At 39.4% G+C, this 13,912-nt stretch overlaps 1 protein-coding gene across 1 annotated transcript in view; it reads left to right on the top strand.

Annotated features, from left to right (window-relative positions):
• Positions 1-427: 427 nt before the first annotated feature.
• Positions 428-13,912, top strand: part of LOC311112728 (low affinity immunoglobulin gamma Fc region receptor III-A-like) — a 38,243-nt gene continuing 24,758 nt past the window's right edge. Inside the window, exons 1-4 of the mRNA XM_084155856.1 lie at positions 428-532; positions 6,446-6,490; positions 12,456-12,716; positions 13,406-13,648. Of these exons, the coding sequence (XP_084011982.1) occupies positions 502-532; positions 6,446-6,490; positions 12,456-12,716; positions 13,406-13,648 (580 nt within the window). The 5' untranslated portion in view covers positions 428-501. The remainder of the gene's footprint in view (positions 533-6,445; positions 6,491-12,455; positions 12,717-13,405; positions 13,649-13,912) is intronic.

Genomic DNA, 13,912 nt, shown 5'->3' with positions numbered 1-13,912 from the left:
GCCCCTACTCCCTAGCCCCTACTCTCTAGCCCCTACTCTCTAGCCCCTACTCCCTAGCCCCTACTCCCTAGCCCCTACTCCCTAGTCCCTATTCCCTATAGTAGTAACTGATAATAGGGTTTAGGGGTCAATCCTCTCAGATCTACAGTAGAAGGGGTTAGGGGTCAATGCTCTCAGATCTACAGTAGAAGGGGTTAGAGGTCAATCCTCTCAGATCTACAGTAGAAGGGGTTAGGGGTCAATCCTCTCAGATCTACAGTAGAAGGGGTTAAGCTTCAATGGTGTCAGAACAACACAGTTGAGCTCATGGGAATGGTTGGCTTTAATGTACAGTGGTAGAGGAAGTATAGCCAAGATATGATGTTAATCTACTCTCTCTTCCTCTCTTTCATCACGTCTTCAGAAGGGCCTTGTGTGTTTGGTCAGAACAGGAAGGAGGTGGAGTAGGGTCTGTAAGTCTATAACTGGAGATCACAGAGTCTCACTCAGCATCAAGACAGGATGGAACTCACACCAGTCTGCTGGCTAATCTGTAAGTAGTCTTTCTCTCTGTGTGTTTGTGTCGTGGGAGGTGAGATGGAACACATCTGTCTTATACTCTGTGATTATCTGTATAGTTTATAATCTGTATGGTTTAATATCTGTATGGTTTAATATCTATATGGTTTAATATCTGTATGTTTAATATCTATATAGTTTAATATCTGAATAGTTTAATATCTATATGGTTTAATATCTGTATGGTTTAATATCTATATGGTTTAATATCTATATGGTTTAATATCTGTATGGTTTAATATCTGTATGGTTTAATATCGCTAAATGACGAAAATGTAAATGTATAGTTTAATATCTGTAAAGTTTAGTATCTGTATAGTTTAATATCTATATAGTTTAATATCTATATGGTTTAATATTTTTATATTTTTATATCTGTATGGTTTAATATCTGTATGGTTTCATATCTGTATGGTTTAATATCTATGTGGTTTAATATCTATATTGTTTAATATCTATATGGTTTAATATCTATATAGTTTAATATCTATATGGTTTAATATCTATATAGTTTAATATATGTATGGTTTAATATCGCTAAATGACGAAAATGTAAATGTAAATGTATAGTTTAATATCTGTAAAGTTTAGTATCTGTATAGTTTAATATCTATATAGTTTAATATCTATATAGTTTAATATCTGTATGGTTTAATATCTATATGGTTTCATATCTGTATGGTTTAATATCAATATTGTTTAATATCTGTATGGTTTAATATCTGTATGGTTTAATATCTGTATGGTTTAATATCTGTATGGTTTCATATCTGTATGGTTTAATATCTATATGGTTTAATATCTGTATGGTTTAATATCTGTATGGTTTAATATCTATATAGTTTAATATCTATATGGTTTAATATCTATATAGTTTAATATCTATATGGTTTAATATCTATATAGTTTAATATATGTATGGTTTAATATCGCTAAATGACGAAAATGTAAATGTAAATGTATAGTTTAATATCTGTAAAGTTTAGTATCTGTATAGTTTAATATCTATATAGTTTAATATCTATATAGTTTAATATCTGTATGGTTTAATATCTATATGGTTTCATATCTGTATGGTTTAATATCAATATTGTTTAATATCTGTATGGTTTAATATCTGTATGGTTTAATATCTGTATGGTTTAATATCTGTATGGTTTCATATCTGTATGGTTTAATATCTATATGGTTTAATATCTGTATGGTTTAATATCTGTATGGTTTAATATCTATATGGTTTAATATATGTATGGTTTAATATATGTATGGTTTAATATCTATATGGTTTAATATCTATATAGTTTAATATCTATATAGTTTAATATCTATATAGTTCAATATCTATATGGTTTAATATATATATGGTTTAATATCTATATAGTTTAATATCTGTATGGTTTAATATCTATATGCAGTAGTTTAATATCTATATGGTTTAATAATTGTATGGTTTGATATCTGTATGGTTTAATATCAGAATGGTTTAATATCTACAGTTGAAGTCGGAAGTTTACATACACTTAGGTTGGAGTCATTAAAACTTGTTTTTCAACCACTCCAAAAATGTCTTGTTAACGAACTATAGTTTTGGCAAGTCGGTTAGAACATGTGTGTAGACCTCCACAAGTCTGGTTCATTCTTGGGAGCAATTTCCAAATGCCTGAAGGTACCACGTTCATCTGAACAAACAATAGTACGCAAGTATAAACACCATGGGACCACGTAGCCGTCATACCGTGGTCTAAGGCACTGCATCGCAGTGCTAGCTGTGCCACTAGAGATCCTGGTTCGAATCCAGGCTCTGTCGTAGCCGGCCGCGACCGGGAGACCCATGGGGCGGCGCGCAATTGGCCCAGCGTCGTCCAGGGTGGGGGAGGGAATGGCCGGCAGGGATGTAGTTCAGTTAATAGAGCATGGCGTTTGTAACGCCAGGGTTGTGGGTTCGATTCCCACAGGGGGTATGAAAAAAAATAAAAATAAAAATAAAAGTATAATAATAATGTGACTAACTGTAAGTCGCTCTGGATAAGAGCGTCTGCTAAATGACTAAAATGTAAATGTATTACCGCTCAGGAAGGAGACGCGTTCTGTCTCCTAGAGATGAATGTAGTTTGGTGCGAGAAGTGCAAATCAATCCCAGAACAACAGCAAAGGACCTTGTGAAGATGCTGGAGGAAACAGATACAAATGTATCTATATCCACAGTAAAACGAGTCCTATATCGACATAATCTGAAAGGCCACTCAGCAAGGAAAAAGCCACTGCTCCAAAACCGCCATAAAAAAGCCAGACTACGGTTTGCAACTGCACATGGGGACAAAGATCGTACTTTTTGGAGAAATGTCCTCTGGTCTGATGAAACAAAAATAGAACTGTTTGGCCATAATGACCATTGTTATGTTTGGAGGATAAAGGGGTTGCTTGCAAGCCAAAGAACACCATCCCAACCGTGAAGCACGGGGGTGGCAGCATCATGCTGTGGGGGTGCTTTGCTGCAGGAGGGACTAGTGCACTTCACAAAATAGATGGCATCATGAGGAAGGAAAATAATGTGGATATATTGAAGCAACAGCTCAAGACATCAGTCAGGAAGTTAAAGCTTGGTCGCAAATGGGTCTTCCAAATGGACAATGACCACAAGTATACTTCCAAAGTTGTGGCAAAATGGCTTAAGGACCACAAAGTCAAGGTATTGCAGTGGCCATCACAAAGCCCTGACCTCAATCCTATAGAAAATGTGTGGGCAGAACTGAAAAAGCATGTCTGAGCAAGGAGGCCTACAAACCTGACTCAGTAACAAAAGCTCTGTCAGGAGGAATAGGCCAAAATTCATCCAACTTATTGTGGGAAGCTTGTGGAAGGCTACCCAAAACGTTTGACCCAAGTTAAACAATTTAAAGGCAATGCTACCAAATACAAATTGAGTGTATGTACACTTCTGACCCACTGGGAATGTGATGAAAGAAATAAAAGCAAATAGTCCAGGTTGCCATGATTAGCTGTTCAGGAGTCTTATGGCTTGGGGGTAGAAGCTGTTGAGAAGCCTTTTGGACCTAGACTTGGCACTCCGGTACCACTTGCCGTGCGGTAGCAGAGAGAACAGTCTATGACTAGGGTGGCTGGAGTCTCTGACAATTTTTAGGGCCTTCCTCTGACACCGCCTGGTATAGAGGTCCTGGATGGCAGGAAGCTTGGCCCCAGTGATATACTGGGCCGTACGCACTACCCTCTGTAGTGCCTTGCGGTCGGAGGCCGAGCAGTTGCCATACCAGGTGGTGATGCAACCAGTCAGGATGCTCTCGATGGTGCAGCTGTATAACTTTTTGAGGATCTGAGGACCCATGCCAAATCTTTTCAGTCTCCTGAGGGGGAATAGGCTTTGTCGTGCCCTCTTCATGACTGTCTTGGTGTGTTTGGACCATGATTGTTTGTTGGTGATGTGGACACCAAGGAACTTGAAGCTCTCAACCTGTTCCACTACAGCCCCGTCGATGAGAATGGGGGCATGCTCAGTCCTCTTTTTTTTTTCTGTAGTCCACAATCATCTCCTTTGTATTGATCACGTTGAGGGAGAGGTTGTTATCCTGGCACCACACGGCCAGGTCTCTGATCTCCTCCCTATAGGCTGTCTCATCGTTGTCGGTGATCAGGCCTACCACTGTTGTGTCATCGGCAAACTTAATGATGGTGTTGGAGTCATGCTTGGCCATGCAGTCATGGGTGAACAGGGAGTACAGGAGGGGACTAAGCACGCACCCCTGAGGGGCCCCCGTGTTGAGGATCAGCGTGGCAGATGTGTTGTTACCTACCCTTACCACCTGGGGGCGGCCCGTCAGGAAGTCCAGGATGCAGTTGCAGAGGGAGGTGTTTTGTCCCAGGGTCCTTAGCTTAGTGATGAGCTTTGAGGGCACTATGGTGTTGAACGCTGAGCTGTAGTCAATGAATAGCATTCATACGTAGGTGTTCCTCTTGTCCAGGTGGGAAAGGGCATTGTGTAGTGCAATAGAGATTGCATCATCTGTGGATCTGTTGGGGCGGTATGCAAATTAGGGTGGGTCTAGGGTTTCTGGGATAATGGTGTTGATGTGAGCCATGACCAGCCTTTCAAAGCACTTCATGGCTACCGACGTTAGTGCTACGGGTTGGTAGTCATTTAGGCAGGTTATCTTAGTGTCCTTGGGCACGGGGACTATGGGTGGTCTGCTTGAAACATGTTGGTATTACAGACTCAGTCAGGGACATGTTGAAAATGTCAGTGAAGACACTTGCCAGTTGGTCAGCGCATGCTCGGAGTACACGTCCTGGTAATCCGTCTGGCCCTGCAGCCTTGTTAAGTATAGACCTAGTTAAGTTAAGTTCCAAATTGTTTTCATAGTCAACTTGCACTGACACACACACCCAGCAGGGGTCTTTTCACAGTACCCAGGTCCAGAACAAATTCAAGGAAACGCATAAAAGTATTATACAGAGCCATGAGTCCTTTCCATCTCATATAGCGTGAGTGAACAGCAAATCTGGTTTAAAAAACAAATAAAGCAACACCTCACAGCGCCTCTCCCCCAAACTGCCTCGTCGGGAGATTCATGAAATGGGTTTCCATGACTCGTTAAGCTATTTGATTTTCAATTTTAGGAAACCTGTCTGTATAATTTTTTAATAAATAACATGTATTTGAAAAGTATTGAATTTCGCCTTTACCTTTTCATATCTATATATATCTCCATACTTCCATTCATTTGTATGGGTTACCTTCAGACGAAGGTTTCTGTTACGAACCCCGTGGCGTTAAACGTCTAGGGTGGATGGAGAAGAGACCCGTAACATAAATCATGCAAATTAGAATCGTGACATGGAACAGGGAGAACAAAACTACACGACAACCATAAACTACCGTCAAACATGAAATGTTTATTTGTGAACACACGGTAAAGGTTTGGGAAAAAGGGCTGAGCAGGACCCAAGAAACGAAACAATAGTGTAAAACACCCCTAAACTGATCTTGCCTGCCTCAAGAACCGCTAAACTACTGCTAATCATACAAAAATACAATGGGTGGTCCGCTCAGGTCTAACTAGTGTTTATAGACAGTTTTCTTTCTACGGGTAATGTATGCCCAAGGGCAGCTTGCTTAACTTCCCCTTTTCCCAGAAACACACAAAGTTACCAAACCACAGTATCCATAGTTACCAAACAGAGTAACCAGCAACTTAGTGAGTAAACAAAACACAGGACACCACAGTATCCAAACTCACATGCAGAAATAGTCTCTAACAACAAACACAACTGACCGGCTTTTATACAATGGGATGTGTGATTGAAAAACCAGCAACAGGTGGTGCAATGCAGAGGAATGTTCACTGATTGGTCCACCTTAGCAATCAGCAGACACCTCAACGACCACCAATCAGGAACATACAGGACACCTGTTATTAGGGCAGAAGGAGAGGAAACACAAAAAGACACAGGATACCTGTATCCGTAACAATTTCATATCTATATATATCTCCATACTTCCATTCATTTATATGGGTTACCTTCAGACGAGTCCCGTGAGAGTCTCCCCTTTCCATAGCGGGGTCATATTAGTTTGTAGCCCAAACGGTTTGGACGGTACAGGTTTGCACATCAGCGTTACTGACTTCAGATGAGTCCCTTGACCCTTGTGGGGGTCGTAGAGCAAAACGTACTTTCCACCGCAGATGCGGAAGGCCGACATATGGTGGATTGAGACGCAGCCCATGCAAAAAAAAACGAACGGATTTTGATGGGGATTTCTGTATTATGTTAATTATTGACACATTAATTACTGTTAAGGAAATAAATATCTGTGGTTCTGCTCAGTGTTTACATCATGTACCATAATGATAGTTCTCTCTGTGTGTTTCAGTGCTGTTGAGGACACTGGTATACTCTAGCCTCGGACAAGGAGGAGGTGAGTACATTTCTCTATATTCATCACCTGCTCTATAATAGTAACATTTCTCTATATTCATCACCTGCTCTATAATAGTAACATTTCTCTATATTCATCACCTGCTCTATAATAGTAACATTTCTCTATATTCATCACCTGCTCTATAATAGTAACATTTCTCTATATTCATCACCTGCTCTATAATAGTAACATTTCTCTATATTCATCACCTGCTCTATAATAGTAACATTTCTCTATATTCATCACCTGTTCTATAATAGTAACATTTCTCTATATTCATCACCTGTTCTATAATAGTAACATTTCTCTATATTCATCACCTGCTCTATAATAGTAACATTTCTCTATATTCATCACCTGTTCTATAATAGTAACATTTCTCTATATTCATCACCTGTTCTATAATAGTAACATTTCTCTATATTCATCACCTGTTCTATAATAGTAACATTTCTCTATATTCATCACCTGCTCTATAATAGTAACATTTCTCTATATTCATCACCTGCTCTATAATAGTAACATTTCTCTATATTCATCACCTGTTCTATAATAGTAACATTTCTCTATATTCATCACCTGCTCTATAATAGTAACATTTCTCTATATTCATCACCTGCTCTATAATAGTAACATTTCTCTATATTCATCACCTGCTCTATAATAGTAACATTTCTCTATATTCATCACCTGTTCTATAATAGTAACATTTCTCTATATTCATCACCTGCTCTATAATAGTAACATTTCTCTATATTCATCACCTGCTCTATAATAGTAACATTTCTCTATATTCATCACCTGTTCTATAATAGTAACATTTCTCTATATTCATCACCTGTTCTATAATAGTAACATTTCTCTATATTCATCACCTGCTCTATAATAGTAACATTTCTCTATATTCATCACCTGCTCTATAATAGTAACATTTCTCTATATTCATCACCTGCTCTATAATAGTAACATTTCTCTTTATTCATCACCTGCTCTATAATAGTAACATTTCTCTATATTCATCACCTGTTCTATAATAGTAACATTTCTCTATATTCATCACCTGCTCTATAATAGTAACATTTCTCTTTATTCATCACCTGTTCTATAATAGTAACATTTCTCTATATTCATCACCTGTTCTATAATAGTAACATTTCTCTATATTCATCACCTGTTCTATAATAGTAACATTTCTCTATATTCATCACCTGCTCTATAATAGTAACATTTCTCTATATTCATCACCTGTTCTATAATAATAACATTTCTCTTTATTCATCACCTGCTCTATAATAGTAACATTTCTCTATATTCATCACCTGTTCTATAATAGTAACATTTCTCTATATTCATCACCTGCTCTATAATAGTAACATTTCTCTATATTCATCACCTGTTCTATAATAATAACATTTCTCTATATTCATCACCTGTTCTATAATAATAACATTTCTCTATATTCATCGCTCTATAATAGTAACATTTCTCTATATTCATCACCTGTTCTATAATAGTAACATTTCTCTATATTCATCACCTGCTCTATAATAGTAACATTTCTCTTTATTCATCACCTGTTCTATAATAGTAACATTTCTCTATATTCATCACCTGCTCTATAATAGTAACATTTCTCTTTATTCATCACCTGTTCTATAATAGTAACATTTCTCTATATTCATCACCTGCTCTATAATAGTAACATTTCTCTATATTCATCACCTGCTCTATAATAGTAACATTTCTCTATATTCATCACCTGTTCTATAATAGTAACATTTCTATATATTCATCACCTGCTCTATAATAGTAACATTTCTCTATATTCATCACCTGTTCTATAATAGTAACATTTCTCTATATTCATCACCTGCTCTATAATAGTAACATTTCTCTATATTCATCACCTGCTCTATAATAGTAACATTTCTCTATATTCATCACCTGCTCTATAATAGTAACATTTCTCTATATTCATCACCTGCTCTATAATAGTAACATTTCTCTATATTCATCACCTGCTCTATAATAGTAACATTTCTCTATATTCATCACCTGCTCTATAATAGTAACATTTCTCTATATTCATCACCTGCTCTATAATAGTAACATTTCTCTATATTCATCACCTGTTCTATAATAGTAACATTTCTCTATATTCATCACCTGCTCTATAATAGTAACATTTCTCTATATTCATCACCTGTTCTATAATAGTAACATTTCTCTATATTCATCACCTGCTCAATGACAGTAGCAAAGTTTGGAGATATCCACTGGTCTATTGTCCATTGCTCATGTTTCTTGGCCCAAGCAAGTTTCTTCTTCTTATTGGTGTCCTTTAGTAGTGGTTTCTTTGCAGCAATTCGACCATGAAGGCCTGATTCACGCAGTCTCCTCTGAACAGTTGATGTTGAGATGTGTCTGTTACTTGAACTCTGTGAAGCATTTATAGCTAGTTGTTTCTCTCTAGACACCATGTAACAGACACAAGCTAGTTGTTTCTCTCTAGACACCATGTAACAGACACAAGCTAGTTGTTTCTCTATTGACACCATGTAACAGACACAAGCTAGTTGTTTCTCTAGACACCATGTAACAGACACAAGCTAGTTGTTTCTCTAGACACCATGTAACAGACACAAGCTAGTTGTTTCTCTGTAGACACCATGTAACAGACACAAGCTAGTTGTTTCTCTCTAGACACCATGTAACAGACACAAGCTAGTTGTTTCTCTCCAGACACCATGTAACAGACACAAGCTAGTTGTTTCTCTCCAGACACCATGTAACAGACACAAGCTAGTTGTTTCTCTCCAGACACCATGTAACAGACACAAGCTAGTTGTTTCTCTCCAGACACCATGTAACAGACACAAGCTAGTTGTTTCTCTCTAGACACCATGTAACAGACACAAGCTAGTTGTTTCTCTCTAGACACCATGTAACAGACACAAGCTAGTTGTTTCTCTAGACACCATGTAACAGACACAAGCTAGTTGTTTCTCTCCAGACACCATTTAACAGACACAAGCTAGTTGTTTCTCTCTAGACACCATGTAACAGACACAAGATAGTTGTTTCTCTAGACACCATGTAACAGACACAAGCTAGTTGTTTCTCTAGACACCATGTAACAGACAAAAGCTAGTTGTTTCTCTCCAGACATGTAACAGACAAAAGTCTCTGACCTCCTCCCTATAGGCTGTCTCATCATTGTCGGTGATCAGGCCTACCACTGTTGTGTCGTCAGCAAACTTAATTATGGTGTTGGAGTCATGCTTGGCCAAGCAGTCATGGGTGAACAGGGAGTACAGGAGGGGACTAAGCACGTACAGTTGGGAGAACAAGTATTTGATACACTGCCGATTTTGCAGGTTTTCCTACTTACAAAGCATGTAGAGGTCTGTCATTTGTATCATAGGAACACTTCAACTGTGAGAGACGGAATCTAAAACAAAAATCCAGAAAATCATATTGTATCATTTTTAAGTAATTAATTTTCATTTTATTGCATGACATAAGTATTTGATCACCTACCAACCAGTAAGAATTCCGGCTCTCACAGACCTGTTCGTTTTTCTTTAAGAAGCCCTCCTGTTCTCCACTCATTACCTGTATTAACTGCACCTGTTTGAACTCGTTACCTGTATAAAAGACACCTGTCCACACACTCAATCAAACAGACTCCAACCTCTCCACAATGGCCAAGACCAGAGAGCTGTGTAAGGACATCAGGGATAAAATTGTAGACCTGCACAAGGCTGGGATGGGCTACAGGACAATAGGCAAGCAGCTTGGTGAGAAGGCAACAACTGTTGGCGCAATTATTAGAAAACGGAAGAAGTTCAAGATGATGGTCAATCACCCTCGGTCTGGGGCTCCATGCAAGATCTCACCTCGTGGGGCATCAATGATCATGAGGAAGGTGAGGGATCAGCCCAGAACTACACGGCAGGACCTGGTCAATGACCTGAAGAGAGCTGGGACCACAGTCTCAAAGAAAACCATTAGTAACACACTACGCCGTCATGGATTAAAATCCTGCAGCGCACGCAAGGTCCCCCTGCTCAAGCCAGCGCATGTCCAGGTCCGTCTGAAGTTTGCCAATGACCATCTGGATGATCCAGAGGAGGAATGGGAGAAGGTCATGTGGTCTAATTAGACAAAAATAGAGCTTTTTGGTCTAAACTCCACTCGCCGTGTTTGGAGGAAGAAGAAGGATGAGTACAACCCCAAGAACACCATCCCAACCGTGAAGCATGGAGGTGGAAACATCATTCTCTGGGGATGCTTTTCTGCAAAGGGGACAGGACGACTGCACCGTATTGAGGGGAGGATGGATGGGGCCATGTATCGCAAGATCTTGGCCAACAACCTCCTTCCCTCAGTAAGAGCATTGAAGATGGGTCGTGGCTGGGTCTTCCAGCATGACAACGACCCGAAACACACAGCCAGGGCAACTAAGGAGTGGCTCCGTAAGAAGCATCTCAAGGTCCTGGAGTGGCCTAGCCAGTCTCCAGACCTGAACCCAATAGAAAATCTTTGGAGGGAGCTGAAAGTCCGTATTGCCCAGCGACAGCCCAGAAACCTGAAGGATCTGGAGAAGGTCTGTATGGAGGAGTGGGCCAAAATCCCTGCTGCAGTGTGTGCAAACCTGGTCAAGACCTACAGGAAACGTATGATCTCTGTAATTGCAAACAAAGGTTTCTGTACCAAATATTAAGTTCTGCTTTTCTGATGTATCAAATACTTATGTCATGCAATAAAATGCAAATTAATTACTTAAAAATCATACATTGTGATTTTCTGGATTTATATTTTAGATTCCGTCTCTCACAGTTGAAGTGTACGTATGATAAAAATTACAGACCTCTACATGCTTTGTAAGTAGGAAAACCTGCAAAATCGGCAGTGTATCAAATACTTGTTCTCCCCACTGTACCCTTGAGGAGCCCCCATGTTGAGGATCAGCGTGGCAGTTGTGTTGTTGCCTACCCTTACCACCTGGGGGTGGCCTGTCAGGAAGTCCAGGATCCAGCTGCAGAGGGATGTGTTTAGTCCCAGGGTCCTTACCTTAGTGATGAGCTTTGTGGGCACTATGGTGTTGAACGCTGAGCTGTAGTCAATTAACAGCATTCTCACATAGGTGTTCCTTTTGTCCAGGCGGGAAATGGCAGTGTGGAGTGCATTTGAAATTGCGTAATCTTTGGATCTGTTGGGGCGGTATGCGAATTGGAGTGGGTCTAGGTTTTCCGGGATGATGGTGTTGATGTGAGCCATGACCAGCCTTTCAAAGCACTTCATGGCTACCGACGTGAGTGCTATGGGGCGGGAGTCATTTAGGCAGGTTACCTTAGTGTTCTTGGCCACAGGGACTATAGTGGTCTGCTTGAAACATGTAGGTATTACACTTGGTCAGGGAGAGGTTGAAAATGTTATTGAATACACTTACCAGTTGGTCCACTCACGCTCTGAGTACACATCCTGGTAATCTGTCTGGCCCTGTGGCCTTGTGAATGTTGAATTTCCCTGTATTTAGCGCCATCCATCATTCCTTCAATTCTGACCAGTTTCCCAGTCCCTGCCGATGAAAAACTGACCAGAGTACCTTCTTCCAAACGTATTTGCTTAGTCTCTAACCCTTCCAGGTAATTTTGTCCAAAATCTTGTTAGTTGGTTTCAAGTTTTGATTTGGAGTGAAGGTTATGTTGTGGAGGGTAGTATCTTGTACAGTTGAATATAATATACATAATATACATATATATGAATACATGTATAGTTGTGTATTTCCTTGTATTTTGTTTTTCCAACAAAAAAATAATAAATAAATGCTGAAAGATTAAGGAGCTCATCTTCTCATGACCTTCTCGCTCTGTTAATAACGCTCTCTTTATCTCTCTCTCTCCATTCTCTCTCTCTCTCTTTCTCTCTCTCTTACTCTCTGATCTCTCTCTTCCAGCCTCTCTGAGTGTCAATCCTGACAGATCTCAGTTCTTTGAATATGAGTCTGTCTCTCTGAGCTGTGAGGTTCAGGGGAACTCTGCTGGATGGAGAGTGGTGAGGAACCCAGAGAGAGGAATCCTTTCAGAGTGTAATACTGACTGGGGAAAACAACAAGGGTCTTCATGCTCCGTGTCACTAATACCACCAGACAGTGGAGTGTACTGGTGTGAGTCTGGGTCTGGAGAACAAAGCAATGCTGTCAACATCACAGTACATGGTATGTCCACAAACACCATCTACTAACATTATAGTGTTTAGTGGTTCATCTGGTTTCAGATAGCTGATGTTATGTTTATATATGATGTTTATATATTATATACAGCTGGTGCTGTGATCCTGGAGAGTCCTGTTTATATATGATGTTTATATATTATATACAGCTGGTGCTGTGATCCTGGAGAGACCTGTTTATATATGATGTTTATATATATTTTATATACAGCTGGTGCTGTGATCCTGGAGAGTCCTGTTTATATATGATGTTTATATATTATATACAGCTGGTGCTGTGATCCTGGAGAGACCTGTTTATATATGATGTTTATATATTATATACAGCTGGTGCTGTGATCCTGGAGAGACCTGTTTATATATGATGTTTATATATTATATACAGCTGGTGCTGTGATCCTGGAGAGACCTGTTTATATATGATGTTTATATATTATATACAGCTGGTGCTGTGATCCTGGAGAGACCTGTTTATATATGATGTTTATATATTATATACAGCTGGTGCTGTGATCCTGGAGAGACCTGTTTATATATGATGTTTATATATTATATACAGCTGGTGCTGTGATCCTGGAGAGACCTGTTTATATATGATGTTTATATATTATATACAGCTGGTGCTGTGATCCTGGAGAGCCCTGTTTATATATGATGTTTATATATTATATACAGCTGGTGCTGTGATCCTGGAGATCCCTGCCCTTCCTGTGACTGAGGGAGATTCAGTGACTCTGCGCTGCAGATATCAGGGAACTCCCTCTTACCTCACAGCTGATTTCTACAAAGATGGGTCCCTCATCAGGACTGAGACTACAGGAGAGATGACCATCCCTGCAGTATCCAAGTCAGATGAAGGACTCTACAAGTGTACCAACTCTGAAGGAGAATCACCAGAGAGCTGGATTACTGTGACAGGTGAGAATATGACAAACCTTGACATTCAGATTATTTGGTCCTTCTTAACACTGTTAAGTTGTGCTAAAACCTGCATTGTAAACTGGGTGGTTCGAGACCTGAATGCTGATTGTCTGGCAGCCATGGTATATGAGAAACTTACCACTGGTGACAAAACATTTATTTTTATGCTAAAAGATTCAGGAGCTCTTCTTCTCAAGACATTCTCTCTCTCTATCTCTCCTCTCTGTCCCTATCTATCGCTCTCTCTCTCTCTCTCTTTGT

The sequence above is a fragment of the Coregonus lavaretus genome, assembly GCF_964263955.1.
Source record: "Coregonus lavaretus genome assembly, chromosome: 39".
NCBI lineage: Eukaryota > Metazoa > Chordata > Actinopteri > Salmoniformes > Salmonidae > Coregonus > Coregonus lavaretus.
The sequence above is the reverse complement of the archived record's forward strand: the minus strand, read 5'-3'. Positions and strand labels throughout refer to the sequence as shown.